Source organism: Columba livia, chromosome 1 (genome assembly GCF_036013475.1).
Source record: "Columba livia isolate bColLiv1 breed racing homer chromosome 1, bColLiv1.pat.W.v2, whole genome shotgun sequence".
NCBI lineage: Eukaryota > Metazoa > Chordata > Aves > Columbiformes > Columbidae > Columba > Columba livia.
The window spans coordinates 153,108,806-153,131,913 of NC_088602.1; the positions used below are offsets into that span (position 1 = coordinate 153,108,806).

Here is a 23,108-nt window from a genome sequence, read left to right on the forward strand (position 1 = left end):
GGAGAGAGACTTCAAGTTGGAAAGATTTTAAAGTGCTTTACTAATGCTGCTAATAAATAGAGAAAATAATTTAAAAAAATACAAAACCCAATCCTGAATATCCCAGGTAGCGGCGTGTAACCCCTCCAGCGGTGGCGGAGCTGGCGTGGCTGCAGCAGCTGCAGGGCAGGCACCTGGACGTGCTGGGCAGGACTTCACAGCAAACCAGAAACTGTATTCAGGGATGCAGGATCTCAGGCCTTGGATTGCAGGCAGACAGGCAGGATCCTCTTCGGATGCCAGCCATGGTCAAAGAGAGAGAGACCCTCGTGATCTTCCTCTTTTGTAGGGTGTACGACACGTATGGGATGGAATACTCAGCTGGTCAGTTTTAGTCACCTGTTCTGTCCACCCCTCCTTGCAAACACGCCCCTCTCACAATGGAACATATGAAATTTTATCAGAATTCTTGGCTGTCCTAGCAATAAATCTAAACATGAGCTTCTTCAGCATTCCACTGGTCATCTTATCAGTCTGCAGTGCAGTTTCTGAAAAATTTGCAGTTGCTTAGAAGGTACTTAGAAGAACTTAGCTGAAAAAAAATTCACTGAAAGAGAACTGGTCTTGTTTTTAACAAAACCAGGACACTGTTTCACACCCCATTCTGTTTTGTCTCCCATATCTCATTGGCTCCTCCTCTCGTTCTTCTTCATGCCAGCTGCTCTTGTTAGGGTGCAGACAACTTCTTTCTCAAACAGCATGTCTGGTTAATTACGCTATAAATTATTAAACTGTTTCAAAATAATGACACGCTGATACAATATTTTGACTTGCAATGGCTCTTGTTTGTTTATATGAATTACAAAGTCTATTGGGTGTTTCCTTTGTACAGTTACTGAATTACTTTTCTGACTCAAGGAACAATGACCGCCCTGGTGTAAACCTGGAAACGTACAGTGTAGAAGCAGACCGGTCATCCAGTCAGTTCTCAATTTTGTCAACTGAAAGAATTTAGCACAGTTCCAAAAACATTTATAAATGCCTGTATCTTAATTTCAGCCTTGTATGGTTCATATTATTGAAGCTAATTTTACTTGCTGCCTGCATATATTTTCCAGGTGAAAGGACTTGTGAAACAGCATATAGACTCGTTCAACTATTTCATCAATGTAGAGGTATGCTTTCTTGGTGGGAAGTGAGTGGCTCTTAGTACTCAGAGCAGGCACAGGATTCTCTTTTATGTTATTTTTTTATGTTACTCTCTTTTATGTTATTTCCCCTCTAGATAAAGAAAATCATGAAGGCGAATGAAAAAGTGACAAGTGATGCTGACCCAATGTGGTACTTGAAGTAAGCATGAAATTATTTCCATATCAGTAGTAGCATGCGTACTACCACATGCATTTGTTGTTGGCTAGAAAATGTTTACAGGCATATATGTAGGTATAAATCAAGAGAGTATTTTCCATGACTTGTTGGAGCATTGAAAGACAGGAAGATTAAAAGAAAAATAATGTGAAGCAGACTTAATAGCCAGCTGTTAACAATACCTTATGCTGCCATTTCTCTGTAATTTTAGTAATCTCAGATGACAGATGGGAGTTTTAAGAAGAAAGGCAACTTGGGGTTTATTGCATGTGCAGTTCAGATTTTAACTGACTCTAACACAGCTCAAATACAATTAATTACTTTGGGAAGAATCATTGCTCATTATTAATCAACCTGCATTCATCAAAGTAACTTCATTTTCCAGTATATGTAGAATTCTCCTTCCTTCAGGTCACCTGAAAAATATTTGGCTCATTGCTCATTTTTGAACCGCTTGTATTACAGGTACCTTAATATCTATGTGGGTACTCCAGATGTAGAAGAAAGCTTCAATGTGACACGACCTGTATCACCTCATGAGGTATTAATGTTTCCTCCTGTTTTGTTTTGTTTGTTTGATCTTGGCAATGTCTTGGATAGTAGCTGCATATGATTTTGAGTACATGCATGCTACATCTGATGATACAATGCGTTCCACCAACACTGTAGAAAGAAGCTTCAGAAATTTAAATATCATGTAATAAATGAAAATGTTTTGTTTTATTTTTTCTTTCATACGCAAATGGCTGGATTAATTGTTTCATGGTAACTGCATTTTAGTGAGTTTCCATAAAACTAGTGAAAAGTGCCTCTTTTGCTTAATCTAGTGGCCCTCCTTATGACACAGCTGAAGTCCTCACATTACAATGTAGCGTTCTTTGATGTTTTTATTAACTTCTTTTTAATGTTAGCCTAGCTACTGTCTGCACCATAGGACACTTCATCCCTCAGTTTTCCTTGGGAATGAATCACTCATTTTTTGCTTGTAGTTCTTAAGCTTTAAGCAAACCTGAAGACTTTGAGCAGAAACAGATGGAAGCTGATAAAATTACAAGAAACTCCTTATGGGGAGCATATTTATCTTCTTTACACTGCTGTAAGCATGTAGGTTAACAAATGGATTGTGTTCTTCTGGAATAAAGATGCATGTTCAAGAACAAATGCTGCTGTGACAAATCAGTCTGTTGCTTTTGGCAGGGTATAAAGTAGATTCTGTACATATGAGAAAGCAATAAACTAAGATCAAGTTTGGACCTTTTAGGATTGATTCCAGGTATTTAAAGCCATTCTGTTCCCTTCAGAGATTGCTCAGGAACAAAGTATTTTTCTGGTGCTGCTGTGCTGAGATCTATAGCACTGCAGCAGAGGTACTGACAACTTCTTTTTGGCCTCACAATGGGAACTGGGATTGGAACTCGCACTTATTTACCTACATACAGCCTACTGTCAACCTAATAAATCAGTGCACGTATCCAACACTTTTTTCCTTGCTATGTATACCTGATGCTTGAAGTTGGATTCTTGTTTTTGTTTTGGTTTGGTTTTGTTTTTCATTTAATATATGTGGCACACTCTATCGTAAAAAAAAAAAATCTGTGCTTCAGAGAAATTCTGTAAGAAAGGCCATCTAGTGGCTGCCTCCTGTGCACAACTGTGTTTCTGTCTCCAGTGTCCTGACTCCAATCTCATTTAACTTGATGGAACGATTTTTAAGTAATGTGCAATTAGATTTAATACAGGATAGCTAATGGATCTCACAAACGTGTAGTTAACATTAAATCAGTTGGTCCAAATGTGTACAAAATGCAGATTTTTCTGTACGTGAATGAAATTGCACGCAAAATGTTGTTTGTGGCTTACAACTTGTATCCAAGAATCCGGGTATTAAAAATGCTTGCTTATTGTTTAAAAAGTGACTGTACAAGCAGAACGGGTCAAAATAAATGCTTTGTAGAGTGTATTGAATTTGACTTTAGTATAAATGCATCTCAGATTTATCCCCATAGATGCTTAATACTAGTATGTATTTTTTTTTTTTCAGTGTGTTATACACACATGAAGGCCACAGTTTTTTCTTAAATAGGATGCTGATTAGATCGAACCAGGAGTGCAATTTACAGAGATTAAAAACAAGCAAACAAAAAGATTGGATATTTAGGAGTGTGTCATTACATTTCTCTGTTAAAGGCTTATAAAATTCCTTCCCAAAGACACAGAAAATGACAGATTTTCATAAAGGGTGTATTTTACCTGTTTCAATGAAATTTGAGAGTTTTTATATCCTTGGTTTAATTGAAGATCAAATCATGCCTGTCTTTGATCTCTTAAGTATCTAGTGTAAGGAGATGTTACATAAACGAAGGTGATACAGAAATACAAATGCTGGAATATTGCAGTGTGTAATTTGTGTTTTATATCTGTGTCTTGTGTGGACAAAGCATGCACAAAGAATCCCAAAGCCTTTTTTCCCTAAATAATAATAATGAAGCTGTCTAACTCTCCTACTTACCTAGTCCTTATGGGAGTTTCGTCAGCTATTCATACAGATGAATTTCAAGTCATTAGAAAATGGAAATATTCTCAGTTGCTTTTAAAGTCCGTGAAGTTGCCAGGAGCACAATGGGACCTAGTTTTCTACACGCCACAGCCTGAAAACTGCTGGTGCGCATCAGTATTTTATTACTAGAGAAGTGGTTTACTTCTTGATGTGGAGAGAAAGAGCTTACACTTTGCAAAGATTTTTCTTTACAGTTGCATCTTCAATGCACAGCACAATCTTCATTGCCTTTTATTGATGCATGATCAATACACTGAAAGACTATAGAACTGTAAATATACAAGTCTGAATACTGATAAATGTATAATCCTGGAGCTCAAAGGTATAGATAGAATGCTCAGTGAGATCATGAATGACCTGCTGTGAGTTGCTCTGTTGTATTCAACAAATGCAATAAGCCTTGTCTCGCATGAAGATACACAATACCTTAGGGGCAAGCAAGAGTCACAGAATGAGGTTCAGAACAGCAGACTAGAAAGATTGGATTATAAATGATTGAGCCTCAAGCTATGTAATGTCCTACATATGTATGTCCTGCTTCTCTTGCTGTCCCAGGAATTTGCAAGCGAATTCTGGAAATCTGTACAGCAAGTGATACTATAGTGAGCCTTCTGTAAGTAATTTTTAGAAATGGTACCGTATAGTGAGATTCATTCTGTTAGTAAGGTAGCATAGTGCCCCTCTTACTCTCACGTCTTTCACTTCTATCAAACTTCATACCACAACACAACTCCTCAGCTGTTGAGAGTCTTCATATAGAAATGTCCCTCAGCTGAGCACTGCTCTCAGAGCTTACAGCATGGTATGGTCTTTGTGTCACCTCTGCTGATTAGGCCTGTTTGTTTAATTAAATGTTTAGAAGTTATGCTCTGCAGTGCTGTCCTCTGAAATCACAGATTCCCTGGCTGCTTTTGAAACATCACAGTAATTTTATTTGGACTTTTTCTGTTTTGATTTAAACAGGAAACTGTCAAACATAGTCCAGATACCATGAAGAGCTTGATTTCTTTGTGAGCACCTACAGGAGACAGGACAAACATGGGATGTTTTACGAGAGAACATCTAACCATATGACTGTTCTCTTTTTAGTGCCGCCTGAGAGACATGACTTATTCTGCCCCAATTACAGTGGACATTGAATATACACGAGGAAGCCAGAGGATCATACGCAATGCGTTACCCATTGGCAGGTAAGATACCATGTGTCAAGCTTCTGGTATTTTCATTTGTTGCTGTGTTGGGAAGAGGTTTTGCTGCAAAATATATATAGGCTAACCTTGCTTCCTTCTTAAAAGAAAGTGTGAGCAGGTAAGTCTTGTTGAACAGCTGTACAGAATGTGATCACTAGGTTCTACTATAAGGTTTTGTTTCGCAAAAGCTTCTGGAGATCTGTCTACTTCCAAAGAAGGATGGATGTTTTCTGTGTTTATATTGATATAAAACCAAAGAGGGAAATATATGAAAGAATACTAGAGCTGCAAGTTGCATTATTGCAAAATGAAAGTAATCATGTTTGCTTTGTAGCTGAATTGCTCAGTCTTTCATACATAATATGTAGAGATATGTCTGTGGAAGGTGGATACTAAAACCAGTAAAGCAAGCATTAGTTCTTCTATACGAAGTTGACCTTTCCTTTAAAAATCAGTTGTTTTAGAGCCAAGGCTGAGCTTTGTGGAGAAGTGTTGAGGATTTTTTTACTGATTCTGTTTTTCTAAAGACTGTCAAATGACTTGAGGTTATTAGTATTATGAAGGACATCTAATTTCTTAAAGAAAAAAAAGTATTGCACCTTAAGGAGAAAAACAATCTCTTAACCATACCAAAAAAGCAACATACCTGGCAGTTGTAGCATTTATTGAAACCAAAAAAAGACAAGGTTTCTTAAACACCAACCCTGCTGGCTTTAAAGGTCAGTGCCTTACAGAGATTGTTTACTGTGTGACTGTGCATCCTACCAAAAGCAGGAATACTGGCAGGAAAGAGAAGATAGATAGTTAAGGAGCTACACTTCTTGTAGTGAAATGTTAAGGTTTCATATAAAAAAAATACAATTTAGCTCTGTCAATAGAACATGATACACAGTGATGCGTTTACAAAACCAAGGTTCTGTAGCTGTAGTAACATTGTTCTAAGTCATTCCTTAAGAAAACAATTTTTGGACTGTTTTTCCCACCACTTTGTGTTGCTTCACACACTGTTTGCTGCAGGGTTCTGTGCAAAGACACCAGAGAAATTGAAGCTACTGCTGGAGCAACTTTGTGCTTTGGTTATGTTTTAGAAGCATTATCTATCTGCAGCCAGAAGGTGTGATGGCAGTGTGGGAAATCAGATGGGATCTAGAGTTTTCTAATTGAAAATGGTAAGAGTGGATCTGTGAGGGCATGCTCTTCAGTGCAGGCTGTACGGGTTTTGGGGACCAGGAGTGTTTGCACTTGTAATCATTGGCCTTGGTGACTGTGACTGTCATGGGTGCCTATAGGAGCTGCATAAAAATTAAATAGGAAGCCTGCAGATTCTGCCAGTAGATGTCTAATTTCAAGACTCCCTTTTCAAGGAAATAAGGTGGGGTTAAAGGAAAAACCTGTTGTTCATAGCTTGCATGTGTTGTAATTATCTCAAATGTGTTTTCTTCAGTTTGTTCAGCATGTTTTTTGTTCTGAATTTGACTATTCATATTTTTCTATATGAATCTAAAGTAAAAGTGTAACTGGTTTTCTTGCAGAATGCCTATAATGCTGCGTAGCTCCAATTGTGTTCTTACTGGGAAGACTCCAGCAGAATTTGCCAAACTTAATGAATGTCCTTTAGATCCAGGTACATTTGCACTCGTGTTTTTTCGCCATCTGTGCTTTTAGTTTTAAATCTTTTTCAGCAAAGAAGTATCCCATTGGTATGTTTCCTGGCACTGGGAAGTTGTGGTAGGAACTTCTCAAGTGAAACTAAACTTCTCAAGTTTGTAACTAAAAGAAATGGGCAGGCTTTTGAAAATAGTAAGAAGTGGTTGACAGCATGGAATGTTTGGATTTGCAGACAGAGTTTTCAGCCATAAAAACAATACACCAGAATTTTGAAAAAGTCGAAGTCTATATAGTATTGGACAGTGATGTGTTGTATGGGAACAGAGATGGAGTTTGTTCACGAAAATGAAGTGGATCAGGGGAGACTGGGATATAATGGTGACCTCCAGAGTGGGAACTCTCATTTGCTGCGTTTTGTAAAGTGAGAATAAAGTGTTACATGATAATATTTGAGATGTAGAGAGGAAGGGTGTTAACAAGCTACTTACTTGTTCTTTATCTGTTGTTTTTGAAGCATGCAGTGGACGTGTGCTGTGCTTGCTTGCAATGGCAAGGTACAGTGACTTGGCGTGCTGTGCTGGAGAACCATTGATCGATAACTACAGTTTAAAAGAGGAATCTAACATAGCGCATGTGCATATTCCTTATATTGTCTTAGATACAACAAGGGCATTAAAATACAGTTTTTAAAGTAATACAAAAAAAAATTTCTCCCTGGAGTGCCAGAAAGAGCAAGCTGATAATTACAGAAGACATATTCTCGTTATTTGATACCAAGCATCTGAAATGGCTAGTTCTTTTTTTGATGTCCTTATGACATATTCTTCTGACAGGCAATATTTTTACCTAATTTGTAGAACTAACAATTCTATAACATCTTTTAATAAGTATGGTTACCTTACAGGTTTGGGTTTTTGGGTTTTTTTACAGCTTTACAGTTTTCGGTCTACCTGCGAGTTCTTTCTGTCTGAGTACTTCCAAAATAAAATCTTAGACCCCGAATACTGTGTGTGAGCTTAGAAATATCTGTTTAGTCTAGTGGAACATTTTCATAGCTGTTACAGGTTCCACAAAGACTTTGTTCCTTACTCTTTTAAGGGAGAATTCACTCTCCTGTTTCGTCCTTTGGGTACTTACTGTTTACTGTCTAATTTATATTCAAAGGCATACTGAAAGAGGCAAGTAAGGTGCAAGGGTACTGACATGGAAAAATCTTTCTTTTTTTTTTTGTTGAATAGGTGGCTATTTCATTGTTAAAGGTGTAGAGAAAGTCATTCTTATTCAAGAGCAGTTATCCAAAAACAGAATCATTGTGGAAGCCGATAGGAAAGGCACAGTTGGCGCTTCTGTTACCAGGTATGGTAAATGCTTGCAATTACATAAGGGAGGTAAACCCAAAGCTTTCAAAGTTCCTTGTTGTATTGAAGTAGCTCTGTAGTTTTCTTCCTAGTATAGTTTAACTGGAAAAAGCTGTAGACATTTGGTGACCCTCTCCTGCTACTGTCATTCTGTACACTAAAACATCAATCCCAAAATCAATAAGTACAGTATTCCCGCAAAAATCAGTGCAAGTTCCTCATATGCTTCAGGATCCATCCTAGACTAGGAAAAGTAAGTTCTAATTTGTAGCATGACAAAGTGCGCTTCCTAATTGATGGTGTTTGGTCTCATTTTGCAGCAAGTAACATGAAGTTACTGCAGTGGAAACTGAATGTAGCCTTTTTGTCTGACTCTGAATCAAATTGGTGTAAAAGCTTTTAAAGGCAATTGAGAAGGAAACAAAACCCAAATATTTTGTGCTACACAAATTATTGAAAATGGCAACGTAGTCTAAATTTGGCCTTTCCCTTTCTTCCTCAGCTGAGTTTTTTTATATTTTGTTTGCCTTTTGATTTTGTTTTTAAACTGCATGCTAGTATAATATGGTGCTTGCAACTGTTAAGTGTGAGGGCTGTTTTTTTCTTCTCCAGAGGCGTCTCTTGCATCTCTCCTAGCTACTTTCTTGTTCCACAGTAAGTCTAGGTGAGGTTAAACATACAACATAAAGTACTCTTATCTCATTGCTGTTGTTGCCACGGTACTTGTGCACAGTTTGACCTTGCTGGTTACATCTAAGTCGATGATAAGTGCATGCAAAGGTGATTTTGAAAAGTACAGACCTCTGCTTGCTTAAGTTACGTATTGAACTTTCCCAACGCAAGTGATAATACCCTGTTACCTTGGAGTTATGGGATAATATCTGTCTGTTTTAATGTAATTTTCAAAAGAGGAGAAAGTGGGATTAGTTCAGCTGAAAGATTGATCAAGCTTAATAAATTTTTCACAGAAGATTCTAGGAGTGTCAGTGCAAACTTTCTGTTGGACATAATATATGTATGTTTTACACTTCAGTTCCACTCATGAGAAGAAGAGCAGAACAAATATGGTTGTGAAACAAGGAAGATTTTACCTGAGGCACAACACTCTGTCAGAAGACATTCCCATTGCTATCATATTTAAGGTAACACAACTGTTGGTTTGGAAAAACAAAACAAAACTGTGTTCTACCTCAAGAAGTAAGATGGGCAGCAGATTTCAAAAGTTAATATGTACAGAAGGGCTTGGCAGGGCTTAGAGAATGCAAGCGTTTGTCCCCCTGGGAAGTTATCTTTATTGTTCAACAAAAAGGAGAAAAAAAGCTGCATTTTTCTGTAAGGAGAGCATTGCTGTGCCAAGACAAATGCTGCAACTCCCTTACTTCTTTGTAAGGTCCCTCTGCACTGCTGCCTCTGCTCCTGTTGCTGCAGAAGGTCAGAAGGGTTTTCGTTTCTTTTGTTTTGAGCTATTTTGTAAACTTGTGTTATGGGTCTTCATTTCTAGTTTGAGTCCCCCCTGCACCCACCTCTACCGTGTGGACTGCTGAGTAGCTCAACACCCTTTGTTTCAGATCTGAGGACATGACATAGCCGTGGGCTCAAATATACATGACTTCCAGTCACAACCATAAACAAAACTGATAATGTTTGGGGAAATCTTGCAATTCTTAGACCTGTTTCTAAGTCCTTTAAGCTTACTAGAGTGTCTTGCATTTCTTGGCAGTTGACTTCCTTTCCTTGTGAAGGAACCCTGCCTCAGTCAGAATGATGCAGAATCCCTGCCTGATACAGGAACACTCACCAGTATCTTCAGTGCAGTGAACGAACGCATGGACAGGCATCAGAGCTTTGAAGCCATCTCTGCTGGGACTGACACGGGGCTGAGAGGTGCATCCACTCCTGATTCCAGGCAAGAATTGAGGAGTATTTGCCCTGCCAGCTGAGCTGATGACAGCATCTCTCATTTAGAATCATAGAATGGTTTGAGTTGGAAGGGACCTTCAAAGGTCACCTAGTCTAACCCCCACCCACAAGAAGGGACATCTTCAGCTAGATCAGGTTGCTCAGAGCCCCATCCAGCTTGGTCTTGAATGTCCACAGGGATGGGGCATCTACCACCTCTCTGGGCAACCTGGGCCAGTGTTTCACCACTCTTTGTAAAATTTTTTTCTTCATGTCTGGCCTGAATCTCCCCTCCTTTAGTTTAAAACCATCATCCCTTGTCCTAGTGCAACAGGCCCTTCTAAAAAGGCTGTCCCCATCTCTCTTACAGGCTCCTTTTAAGTACTGAAAGGCTGCAATAAGGTGTCCCCAGAGCCTTCTCTTCTCCAGGCTGAACAACCCCAACTCTCTCAGCCTGTCCTCACAGCAGAGCTGTTCCAGCCCTCTGACCATTTCTGTGGCTCCTCTGGCCCCTCTCCAACAGGTCCATGTCTCTCCTGTGCTGAGGCCTCTAGAGCTGGACACAAGACTCCAGGGGGGTCTCACTGGAGCGGAGCAGAGGGGCAGAATCACCTCCCTCAACCTGCTGGCCATGCTGCTTTTGATACAGCCCAAGATACAACTGGCCTTCTGGGCTGTGGGTTCACATTGCTGGCTTGTGTCATTTCCTGTAAAACTGCCAGAACTACTTTATTTCATGCTCTGCTTCTCTCATTTTAACTCGCTCAAGGGTGCACACAACTGAAGGTGTAACCATGACCATTCCATAGCTGCTCAATGGGGCTGGAAGCAGGCTGGCAGCCCATCTGTGTGTGATATCGAGTACAGGGGCTACGGCCACTAAAGGTGGTGGCAGCCAGTAAAGGTGGTGGGTGAACATGTGCTGTCTGGCTGCTGGAGAAGGCAGCAGGGCATGGCCAAGCCTTAGACCAGGACCTGTCCTCCCCGCAGCTAGTGGCTTCGTGTCCTGTAGGCTGCTGGTGGGTTTGCAGCCTGGTGTGGTGCATGTGCAGAAGAAGAGTGGGCAGCGTTTTTGGAGGCACTGTTGGAGGTGTTCAGAAGGAAGGTGCTTAGGACACAAAAATGCCTCTGACTGGATCTAGCAAACAACAGAAGTAAATCCTCTAGCTCCCTTTTTGTCTTAGCTGTGATGGTTAACAGCAAAGGAGGTTTGGGTAGGGGTTAACCGCGCAATGAAATGAGTTGCCAGGAGAGGGCAGCACTTGCTCACAGCATCCCAAGAGTTTCTGCCAGCAGTGCTGGTGGGTTGTCATTGGCAACTACAGACTTATCTGTATTGGCACAGCTCTTTTGCTGATTGAGAGTTGTAAGAACCTGTTTTCTTGTAGGAAGTGCTTTGGACTTGGTACTAGAAAGTAGTTTAATAACTGGATTTGGACTTGAGAAACTAATGTCTGCTATCTCTGGTTAAGCTAATACCTTCAAGTAGTTGGAGAAGATCATCTGGTCTTAGTGACCAGTGTTAAAGGAGGTTAAGAAATGATTTGTGGGCAGAAATGCACATAAAAGTGTCAGAACTAAGTTCACAAATTTTCTGTTGCAGGAAAGTGTTAATGTGGTTCTTAATCCATTTGCTCAAGTACCAAACAGCTGGATTCCACTTTCACTTACAGACTTTTATTACATTTTGTCACCCCCTGCTGGAGTAGATAAATACCTGCTCATAGAAGAGTAACTGCTCTAGTTGTTAAGTCTGAGGACGTGGTCGTTGGGTTTTTTAAGCAGCATTGTACTGACTATTTGATCATCTTCTGACAATCCTTGTTCTAATTATCCCCCTGCCTATATGTATCTTTTATATTCTACATAATGTTGCATAACTTTTCATTTATTTATTAAATAAGAGGTTACAGTTGTTAGAAGCTCTTGGCAGTAGTACTTGTCAAAGATTTATATTGATTTAATCCAGAAGGGAATTAGCTGCACCCATTTTACCTATTATGTATGTTACTTTCTTGACTGGCACTTAACTGTACTTATGAGTGGTCGTTTTCCTTACATTTCCTTTAATGACGTGGACTTGAGGCATCGTCTGTCCACTTTTGATGAGTCTCCAGCTGGAAACTAAAAATCAGCTTTGTTGTATATAAGTACTAGAAGTGATGTTACAAACACCGTAGCCCTGGAAACTGGAAAATCCCAAACTTAAGGATCCCTGTGTGGCCTCAGCTCTCTTACATGGTACTATTATATATAAGAGATTTGTTGAAAAAGCAAAGAGAATAATTCCTTTCTGCTGAGACCCAAGCCTCAGGCATGGAGCACGGATCTTCCTCGTTACTAGTAAGTATTCTGCTTCTTGTGATGGAGAGATGCATATCTGCAAGGGGCACAGTTAAGCTGTGTAGACAACCTGAGACCTGAAGTTTTGGTTGCATCCTCAACTTTTACCATAGTAACTGCTTGTGTAATTGTGTAAAAAAAAAAAAAAAAGGAGAGTGCAAAAAAAACCAGAAGACTGACAAAAAATCTGTTGCTCTGCATTTCACCCCAGACCAACATTCAGGCTGCAAACACATTCCACAGAGCTTTATGTTTTAACTAAGAAAATGTCTAGTAATTAGTAGAGAGCTGTTATCCAGTGCATGGGCCAGCTAGGGGACAGTTTTGTCAGAGAATCAGTGGGATAAAGTTGGGCAATTTTGGATTATCTTTCTAATCCCAAAGCATTAAATGGCCCAGTATTCCTGCAAATGACTTAAGGTGTCGATCAGGCACAGAAAATCAGTGTAGCTTTACAGAAAAAAGCAAGTATTGAAGATCTATGATATAATGTGGGTTTAAAGCTACCGAAGCTGTAAAGTGGAGATGTACTAATATCCCTTAGACATTTTCATGTAAAGCAAGGGCTGTAAAGTAGACAGCATTATAAATTCCACCTGCTGACAGAGCTGAGGCATAACATTCATAAAGAACTCCCTTTAAATAGAATCTAAGATTACTTTCATGTTTCATGCATGAGTCATGGACACATTTTAGCTACATGCTAGGGCCAGGTCTGGACATACAGTGTTCCCCATCCTTTCTTTTCTTTCATGGAGAGAGAAGATACCCAGGTACATGGGTTGTGGGGATGGGGGGGAAGAGTGGTGTGGATCTGAAGGTCCCTTGATTTGGGTAGCTGGGGGGACTGGACTGTGTAGTATCAGCCTAAAGGAGGCATCTGCCTTGCAGTTCATCCTTATCCGTAGTCTTTCCTAAACTGCAGGCCCAAATGATCTGTTCTGCAGTTTTTGCTTTTCTGCCATCCAGACCTGTAAGGATCTTTGCAGTTGACATATTTAGAGATTGAACAGCTAGTTTTGCTGAACACATATAATTGTGGCTTTGTGAAGTTTAACACATTGACCACAGCCTACAAAAGGCATGTCCCTGGCACTATTCTAGGACAGAGCTGAAGTGTCTGCTCTTCAGATGTGGGAAGTTAGTGCTTTCTTGCTGCGCTAGCTTAAACACTTCTTTCCTGACCTTTCTTCTTAAAAGTGACAGAGACATTTGTGCAGCCCCTGTATATGTAAATGCAGTTTTTGGATTGAAGTAATGCTATAAATTGCACAGGTTTGCTCCCAAGGTATGTGCTTGTTGAGGTTTTTAAAGGGCTGTTAACTGCTTTGTAATGGGAAACAGACACAACTAATTTGCTTCCAGCTTACTGTGTAACACTGCTACATTAGTTAATACACACATGCAACCAGAATGATATTTAGGATGTCCTGAGTTGACTTGCAACCCCAAGAGACCTTTGTTTTAGTTGTGTGTCAGTGGTGCACAGATCATAGGGTGGTGTGAATGGTGCTTAGTAGTTTTTTGAATATGTCAGGATATGAGCTATGCGTGCTTTGTCTAGGGGAGCTTGGACAGTTCTAGGTAGCAATGAGCATTAGAGGTGTCAAATATTTGTGTGTTTCTGTCTTGGAAAACATCAGGGATACAAGTGAGGTGATGCTGCTGCTTTTGCAGGGAGTTAGTGCTGTTCTAAGGTAAGGGCTATTTTTCTTTTAGGTATGTGATATTGATTCAGTAGACTTGAATGAGTCCTGGGAGCTGAAGTAAATGAAGGTTGCATGCTGCACCAAAACTGGTTGAGGAAAGAACAGAATTACAAGTAACCTAGGGAACTTAAAAGTTGAATTTTACAATCTGGATCACGAGATGAAGTATCTTTAGTTTACATGGGAGCTATAAGGAGCTCCTCAAGGACCTGGGGCAACAGATTGGAACAGCAGGTCAAGTTTCATTTTTACAAACTAATATTAGTCGTGGAGCTGTTAAGAGGTGACTCTAGAGGAACAGCTGAATGGTGGTCTTACTGGACCTGCAGAATTACAGGTTCCCATGGCAGCAAGTTTCATAGCTCGTATCTTTTGAATTATGAAAGGTCCAGACCAATTCTCTCTGTGTTGTCAACCTTGAACTTCCCTGACATCTTTTTAATCCAGTCATCTGCCTGTCTCCATTCTGTAATTTAACCTGATGGACTGCAGAGCTGCATGCTAAGGAAGTGCCATGGAAACGCCTAGACATCATCATTAAGACACAAGCCGGGGGAGGAAGAGCTGGGCTCGCACTCTCTCATGTGTATATTCTCTCATGCGTACCTGTGTATGTGCACACACGTGTGTGGCAGCAGGAACCTCTCCAGGCTTAGGCAGCAGTTGACTCCAGTTGGACCACTTTCTTCCACTTGAACGCAGGATGATCTGGATATTCTGAATGTTTGATTTGACTGGTGTGTCTTATATCTATTGACTTCTAGCCTTCCAACCGTGCTCTTCAACAGCCCTCTCCTTCCTCATCCTTTCACCGCTACTGTTAAGTTACGGCTTTGCAATGTCTGTTTCCCCGCCACCCACCCGTAGAATGATCCCTTTGTGACATTGCCTCCCGATCAATAAAAAAGCCAAGACTTTGTTAGTTCCCTTTCCCTCAGCTTTGTCCTGGGTTTATGAGCACTTTAAGTGTAGGACCCCTTCCTACTTCATGTGCCCTCAGTGTTTCTGTAACACAAGCAACAACCCAGGAATATTTTGTTACTGTCCTAGTGATGTTACAGACTAATTCTGGAGTACTTTTTTTTTTATTTTCCTGTAGAAGTGCAGCATCAGGGTCAAATTTACTAAAAAAAAGTGCTAGAATTACAAATCTGTCACATGCCAGCATGGACCAGTTGCTTGCCCTGTTAGTGTTGCATGTAGGTGGAGTTGTGTATGCAGCTCTGCCCATGATTCTTGAGAGCACAGACGACAATAAATGGGCTGACTTTTAGGCTATTGTATCAGCACATCTTTTTCAGTCATCTTCCAAAGTTTTTAGTCATTTCTCATAAAATAATTTCTCCCAGTTTGTGCTTATCTAACAATATAACATATATTATTTGGTGACAGATCCCAGTGTCTCCCACACACAAACTGAGAATTCTCAAGTGAGTTTGCTGCTACAAACTTCAACTACAAAATCTACATGGGCATAATGATATTTCCTCATGTTGTCGTTGTCAAACTTTTGAAGAGAGAATTCATAAACTTAGAAGAAATCATCAACTGTCTTTAATTATAGTGCCTTTCTGTTTTTTAATGGATGAAAGAGCATAGTAGAACTGCAGGTTGACTTTTCATTTTCTGCTTGATTTGCTTACCTTTTACATGACTCCTGATCTGGTTGCCATCCTGAAGTTAGCCTCGTGGACAGAAATAGGGTGATACCTTATTAGCTTGCATTTGATATGGTTTAGATAAATGTATTCCTGCTATATGTGCCTAGAATGACACAAATATTCCCTTAATAAAATGTTGTTCTTCTGTAGGCTAAGTGCAATAATTGTATGAGTCCAGTTGTGGTTCCTAAGATGGTTTGCTCATCAGCTATTAAGTCCTAAACACATGGAAAATGACTGTTGGGAAGCTTTCGTGCCTGTGTAGACTTTCTTATGAGTCTGGCTTTCAGGTCATGAGGGATTTTAGCTTCTCTGCTGAGGTTTTTTGACTACTGTATGACCTTATTTAAGTGGGTGAGGAAGTGTAATATCTGAAAAACAGGTATCTGAACTACAGCGATATCACATGAGCAAATTCTGGTTCTGAAAAAATCCTTGAGATCAGAGAGGTGACTACTTCGTGAGAGCCAACTATGATGAAACACTCTTATCTGATGGAGGAACTGTGTCTTGATTTGGCACTCAGGTCTGTCCAAAATGGTGGAATTGTGACCCGTGCTTTGCACTAAAACAGAAATACTCTCACACTGTTATGGGTTTGTGCTACTTTTACATTGCTTTTAATTTCAAATAAACTGCAAGGTGAAGAGGCAGTGTTAGGTTAAAGGAACTTCAGCCCTCCACTTCCTTGTTGAAAAATAAAGAAAAATGAAACAAAAAAGGAAAAGTGTGTGTGTGTGGGAAAGCTGGATACGTCACAATTAGAGCACGTTTTGCAAGGGGTTAACGTTAGCTAGGTGTTAAGCAAAATGATACCCAAAGAAGGAAATAATAAGGGAAGGTATTTGTGCATTTTTGGGGAAAATGTAGCTTTTTGGTACACTGCCAGTTTTTAATGAGAACCAGAATAACTAAGGTCCACACAGGCCATTATTTACAAAGGTCTTTGTGGCAGGCAGTTTGAAGAATAATATGAATGCAAACGTAACTTCCACACAAAGTTCTAAGGAACATAACTCAGCCAGAAGAGGTTTAGTGAGATTATTCTGTGTTTTTTTGATATGGCAGAGCTCCAGGCAAATGTGCGAAGAGGGGAGCTTTAGCACCATCTGGAATCCACAAAGGCCTTCGCTGCTGGCTGCCACCTTGAAACACTTACTGATAGAGAGATTTTTCTAAACCTGTTAAGCGCTTTCTTAGTTTATTAAGGTTTTTCCGCAGTATAAAGTCTAACAAGGTGTCCAAGGATCAGTGAAATAACAGAATTGCTTTCTAGTGGTATTGTGTAGTGAAGTCATCTTCTAAAAGCAGAGTGCTACAAAGGAGGTAGATAGTAAATGTTTCTCAAATAGGTCATGCTGCATCACAGTCAACTGGGTTTGCAAAATCACTTGTGGTAAGAGACCACGTGTAATATTTTAAGAAATTTCACCTTTATTTATTGTAGATTCTGACTTGCTTTTCATTGCTACATGTGTAGGGTTGTTATTACCTTGTATTTATTTTTTCCTTAAGAAAACACATAGAATTTAACTCCTGTCAGTGAAGAAAAAGACGCTCTCCCATGAATGTATGTGTGTGTTCCTGCTGCTTATCAAGATTTCCATTTAGCATTCTTCCATAGCTGGAATATGTGCTGCCAGTGCCAGATGGCACAGTTTCTTAGAGAAGAACTAACTCTTGCTTAGTAGTAACGCAGACAAACAATACCAAATTAGCATAAGCAAATGTCAGTGAGTTAACATAAAGCCTGTGCTATTTCTGTCTTTTCTTCTTTTCCTAGGCCATGGGTGTTGAGAGTGACCAAGAGATTGTGCAGATGATTGGCACAGAGGAACACGTGATGGCTGCATTTGCTCCTAGTCTGGAAGAATGCCAAAAAGCTCAGATTTTTACACAGATGCAGGTGTGTCTTTTCACGTGGCCAGGGACCATCAAATTTCTAAAGACCCCGGGTATTGACCCCTTTGCTGTGTCAGCAATCGTCATACGCTTTATTTAGAGATTTGTTTTTGGGGAGTTATTTTAAACCTAAGTCAATAAATGCTTTGTTTTCAGAAGCACAGGGTTGTGTCTTAGTGGATGTGACAAGTAGTGTTGTCCTTAAGATGGAGGTTTTTTGTTGAGGACAATTCCCATATTTAAAAAGGAATCGCATGCCCCATTTTGCAGAAGCCCCGTTAATGTGGACACGACCATTTCATCATGAGTAGACGTTCTCCTCCAATTCTTATCTCTTGTATAAAGCCCATAATATTAGCCACCCTCTGTCCTGCTAAAGAGTCGCCAGAACTCTTTTCAGCTCATGTGTACCTTTTTAATTAGCCAGAACACAGGACATTTTGCTGGCAGCATTGCCATCATGTACATACTAATCTGCTGGAAGAAGCTTTTGAAAATTAGTCTTATTTCTGCTATTTTATTGTAAACTGTATCAAATCTTTCCATGTGTGATGCTGAGTGTTGTAAAGTGAATCTCTTTCAAGTTTGCATCTTAGTGTTAAAGGTAGCATGAAGGCTTTCCTAATTCAGAGTCAGAAGACTAAAATGGTGATGCTGGAGGAACGCAGAGAAATGTGAAGCATCCAGGGAAGTAGGAAAACAGAAATACAGAACTTACTCTGTGCAAGAAGTATCAAATGAAATTAAAAGAAAGAGAGCTATTTGGGGAAGAAGGCAACAGGCAGGATGGTGTGTCATTTGGTGGAGGGGGTAATTCGTTGGCACAGGGGTCATGGCTTCATTTCCAGGCAGGAACTTTCTGTGTGGATCCAGATAGTGTCTTTGACTCATCTGACCCTGATCTGCAGATTTATTCAATTTCTTAGGCAACTGGTGAGATAGTAAGAATGCATTAATCATTGCAAGGTACTTGTGGAGACAGATGTAGATGTCAGACAGTAGCGTGTGTGCCTATTAAAACAGTGAGTGTCACCTCATGGTTTAATATCTGAATGAAACTTATCAAGTACACAAAAGAGCTGAAACTGAAAAGTCAAATTAAATACACTAGATACCTTTGGAATTTATAATATATAGTCTTCTTCCTATCTCTCTGCAATCCCATTTCTTTTAATATTGTAGTAATCATGCCATTTCACCACTTCCTATTCCAGATGTTATCAACATATGATAAACTACATGTTGTATATTGAATTATAATCAATTGTGTCAATGTTCAAGATTTTTTTTTTTATTAGCATCACTTACATGTTTGTTATTTTGCATTTCGCTTGGAGTTTGAATCATCTGTGGCTAGTGGGATTGCACTGACTGAGGAATACATACAGATCTCCCTGTGTGTGTATATTTGTATAGGTTACAATTCTGAAACTAACTCAGGTTAATCTTCCCCCTTGACAGGCACTGAAGTACATTGGAAACAAAGTACGAAGGCAAAGGATGTGGGGAGGTCCAAAGAAAACAAAGATGGAAGAAGCACGAGAGCTGCTAGCATCAACTATTCTGACCCACGTTCTTGTATGTTATGTTGTTGATTTTTAAGCTAGAGTAAATTTGTATGGTTATTTATGGTGTGAGCATTGTTGGCAGGGAAAAATGTATTTGATTGCTTTGTATTGAGATAAATCATCCTCAAAGTCGAAGATTTAGATTGAATCAGAAGTAATCTGTATATTATGAAGTGCTGTACCATTGAACTACTTGCCATACTATGCATTTTTTCTGTAGCCAGGTAGTATCAGCTGTTAGTTCAGGACATTATTCTCATGATCTATGCCTTTACTCTGATTTGTTTTCATTTGCTATGTGTTTCAATGTCTCTAATGTATATTATTTCTAGCATTTTTTAAGAAGCTGAAGTACACAAATCCCTTTTATAACTCCTCCGTCAGTTTAGGTACCCATTGATTTAAATGGATGTGTTTGTCTGAATAAGAACTAAGGAACTGATCCTGAAGCATGAGTATGTGTGGTGGTTTTTTTTGGTTTACAGGTTAAGGAATTCAATTTTCGTGCCAAGTGCATATACACAGCAGTGATGGTGCGCAGAGTAATTTTGGCTCAAGGAGAAAATAAAGTAGATGACAGAGACTACTATGGAAATAAGCGTTTGGAGCTGGCAGGGCAGGTGAGTTCAGAGCGAAGTGCTCTTTTCAGGTTTTGTTACTATCTGCTTTTAAAAGATGCAGAATAAGGAGCATTCCTGTCTTCTTGATGGAAGTATTTTTCTTCTCATTTTATTTTGTTGGCTTTTCTCTGTTGACTCATAGAAACGCTTCCCTGATTGAGGCTAATAAATTATATCCTCACTTACTTAGCTATTGCCTCTTTATACCAGATAAAAGGACAGAGCAGTGTATATCCAGCATCAGCTGTAGTTCCATCATAACACTGTTAGTGCCAAGAAAACAGCAGTAAGATCCATCTTCCATTGTCCCCATCTAAGCAGCTGGGTCAGGGAATAAACTGGGGCCAAGTAGGTGTTTGCGTGTCAGGTCCAGGCTGTCCCACTGTGGAGAGCCAGGCTTGTGTAGCAGATCATAGAACAGCCACTCATGCCTCTTGTAATTTGGAGAAGCCCGTAAGATTGCTTATTTGTTGTCAGCTGCCTTTTTAGCTTCTAGAGTAGCATGAATTAACAAAATAAGTGGTTTAAAGTTAACTTGAGCAACTAATGAAAGTGGAGTGCACGGACTTCTGCTTGCAGGATTTTGGCACTGGAGGTAGAAGCCGTAACAAAGGGCTGTGAAGGAGGGAATGGTTTGAAGTGCCTGATTGGCACTGTTCTTCTGGCAGTTCACAGCTCTTGGCCAAACCACCTTCTCCTAATGCAGTGGGAATTCGCCTGTCAGGTGAAGGAACAGCTTAGTTATTGTGGCATGGATTTTTTTGCCTCACCATGTGTAGTTATTTGACTAAACCATTATAGATTAGGACTGGACTTCATTGCTGTGCTCTGTATTAACTCAAGTTGAAATTGTTGGCAGTCAGTATCATCTCTGGTTATTGATCGTGCATCAGAAATTCAGAGAAGTATACAAAATGCACCAGGTTGGAGAAACTATGCGTCTCTGCTCCCCACGTCATTTGTATTGGGATTTCTGTTGCATCATAAGTAACAATATCATTACAAGTAACAATATTGTTCCTATCCAGTGGGAATTTTCCTCCTATTGTACTTTTTAAGAGTGTGCTTGCATATTTTCTCATACTCCTATTCTCCTTCCCACCCTGCCCTGTCTTCCATGAACACATGTGAACATGCACACGGAGTGCACAATCATTTCAGAGTAAAAATATATGCTTTTCTTCCTAGTTTTCTGAAAAAAAACAAACACTCTTGAAGACACTCTGAGCACAAATAGAAGGGGGGGGGGGGGGGGAAACAAACCTCTTAACCTGTTAGGAAAAAAGTCCTTTATTCAAATTAATATGTTGACTCTTCATCAAACTTCTGTGCTGATGCAGAAAATATTTTTAAAGTGTAAGAAGCAGTAAGAAGGCATCAGTGAAATATTATAGTGGGGCAAATATTTTAAGCTGTAATGGATTTATTTGGTTTCTGCTGTAATGTTGCTGTAGTTCAATATGACTGTAATCGGGGAAACTAGTTGTTGCTTTGTTGTCCTATTTCTCTTATGTAACTGTATTGAAGGAATAGTTTGTTTTTCCTAATATTTTTAGAGGCAGAAAATAAAGCAGGTAAAAAGTTTCCTACAAGCTGTAAGAAAAAGGCCTCTGCTCACACAGATGTTTGTTGATGACAACCAAAGTAATTTTAAATTTACTGGGAAGAAGTTTTAAATGTAGAACATCATAATAACAAAGCCAATGCATATTGTTTTCTGCATCAAGGAGAACTATGCAGGGGGTGTTTTAACACTCGATTAAGAGTAGTCCTGACTCCCTCGTGATATTTTAAAAAGCTGATTTCAAGCTAAACACTTGAATTCTTCTCCGCCACGTTGTGTGATATTAATTTGATTGGAACACAGACTAAAAAGTGAGAGAGGTTTTTTTTGCCAATTTCTAAATGTTTGTGTTTGGTTAAAGTATGTGTGGATGAAATGGCTGGTGGGTTTTGGTGGTGTGGTTTTTTATTTTATTTTATTATTTTTAGTGCCAGCGTGTTCCTGGAATAAAAATCCTGTTCATTTACAATTTGAATAAAGAAAAAAAAAAAAGATTCCCATGTGAGGAGAAAAACATAGCAGTCTAAACAATGTAAAGACATAAAAGGCATTGTGTTTATAAAAATGTGTGAAAACAATAGCTGCTAATTTCACACCCCATGGGACAAGAGAGTACGAAATGTGCTTTAGCTTTAGATAACAGGGTTGTATCCGCCGGCCAAGCTGGTTTACAGAGCTTTCCCTTAGTCTCTCTGCCACTAGAGGCTGGGTAGGCCAGGTGCCAGCTGAGGTGTTAGCAAAACCTACCGGTTTCAGGCTTAATCTTTTCACCTACCTTTTCTCTTTCCTTAATGTGTTCATTATTTGCTAAGCATTACTCTGTTCTTTGTCCTCAATTTTTGTATTTTTTTTTGTTTCTAATGCAGCTTGCTTTGTATGGGTGAGATATGGAACAGCACCAAAATCCGGCACCCTGGAAAGCAAGGGATTTCTACCCTGTGACAAAAGAATACCGCCTTGACTTCAGAGATTGCCTAATCCCAGCTGTTCTGATAATATAATTAAGGCTGCCTAATGTCTTTAATTTTGCAACCAGTTTGTGTGAAAGGGAGAATTTGGCACTCTAAAGGCTTAAACGCTAAATAGCAATCTCAAGGCGCCTAATTAGAATTCTCTGACATTAAGCTAATTGGTGAAACTGTATTTCAGCAGCTTAACTTCTTTATTAATTTTTCTTAGGATTTTCAATGAAAATCAATTGATGAGCTGTCAGTATTTTTTTTTTCTTAAATATAATTTGCTCTTCAGTTCTCCTGTCTGAAAGGCCCTGGACTAACTATGAAATTTGTTGAATATTATCACTGGCATTCCATCCTTTTTCTTTAATCACTTGCTCTTGACCTAAATAATGTGGTTATTGTGAGACTCTGCTTTGCCAGATAGTCAGAGCTCTTACAGACCCAGAGTCTGTGAGTGACATTAGCGAAGTGTGGTGCTTTTCCGACTGGGAAATAGTAGCAAGTTGGTATACTTGGGGTGTAATTTACTTTATTAGCTCAAAGAAGAGGAAGGGTGGCGTGGCTTTATAATCCCTATGGCCTGTGGAATTAGGAGATTTTATTTTTCAATTTTGTGATCAAGAGATCAAATATGGGAACATTTTATAAGTGATTTTTTTTTGAATGTTCAAGTCTTGCTCAAACCTGTTGAGATCAAATGTATACTGTGATTGATTTTGAAAGAGTCTAGTTCTTATTTGACAAGACTATGAGGTGTCTTAAAACTGTGCACATTCCTTCCTTTTACTTTTTCCATAATTTTGAAATACTTTCCTCATAATCT

At 39.4% G+C, this 23,108-nt stretch overlaps 1 protein-coding gene across 3 annotated transcripts in view; it reads left to right on the plus strand.

Moving 5' to 3' along the window:
* The window catches only part of POLR3B (RNA polymerase III subunit B), an 83,103-nt gene that overhangs the window by 4,840 nt on the left and 55,155 nt on the right, over window positions 1-23,108 (plus strand). For all 3 annotated transcript variants that reach the window (XM_065039156.1, XM_065039163.1, XM_065039171.1), the window contains exons 3-12: window positions 1,098-1,154; window positions 1,265-1,329; window positions 1,813-1,888; window positions 4,994-5,094; window positions 6,627-6,718; window positions 7,941-8,058; window positions 9,094-9,202; window positions 17,456-17,578; window positions 19,036-19,152; window positions 19,628-19,762. In XM_065039156.1, the coding sequence (XP_064895228.1) occupies window positions 1,098-1,154; window positions 1,265-1,329; window positions 1,813-1,888; window positions 4,994-5,094; window positions 6,627-6,718; window positions 7,941-8,058; window positions 9,094-9,202; window positions 17,456-17,578; window positions 19,036-19,152; window positions 19,628-19,762 (993 nt within the window). The remainder of the gene's footprint in view (window positions 1-1,097; window positions 1,155-1,264; window positions 1,330-1,812; window positions 1,889-4,993; window positions 5,095-6,626; window positions 6,719-7,940; window positions 8,059-9,093; window positions 9,203-17,455; window positions 17,579-19,035; window positions 19,153-19,627; window positions 19,763-23,108) is intronic.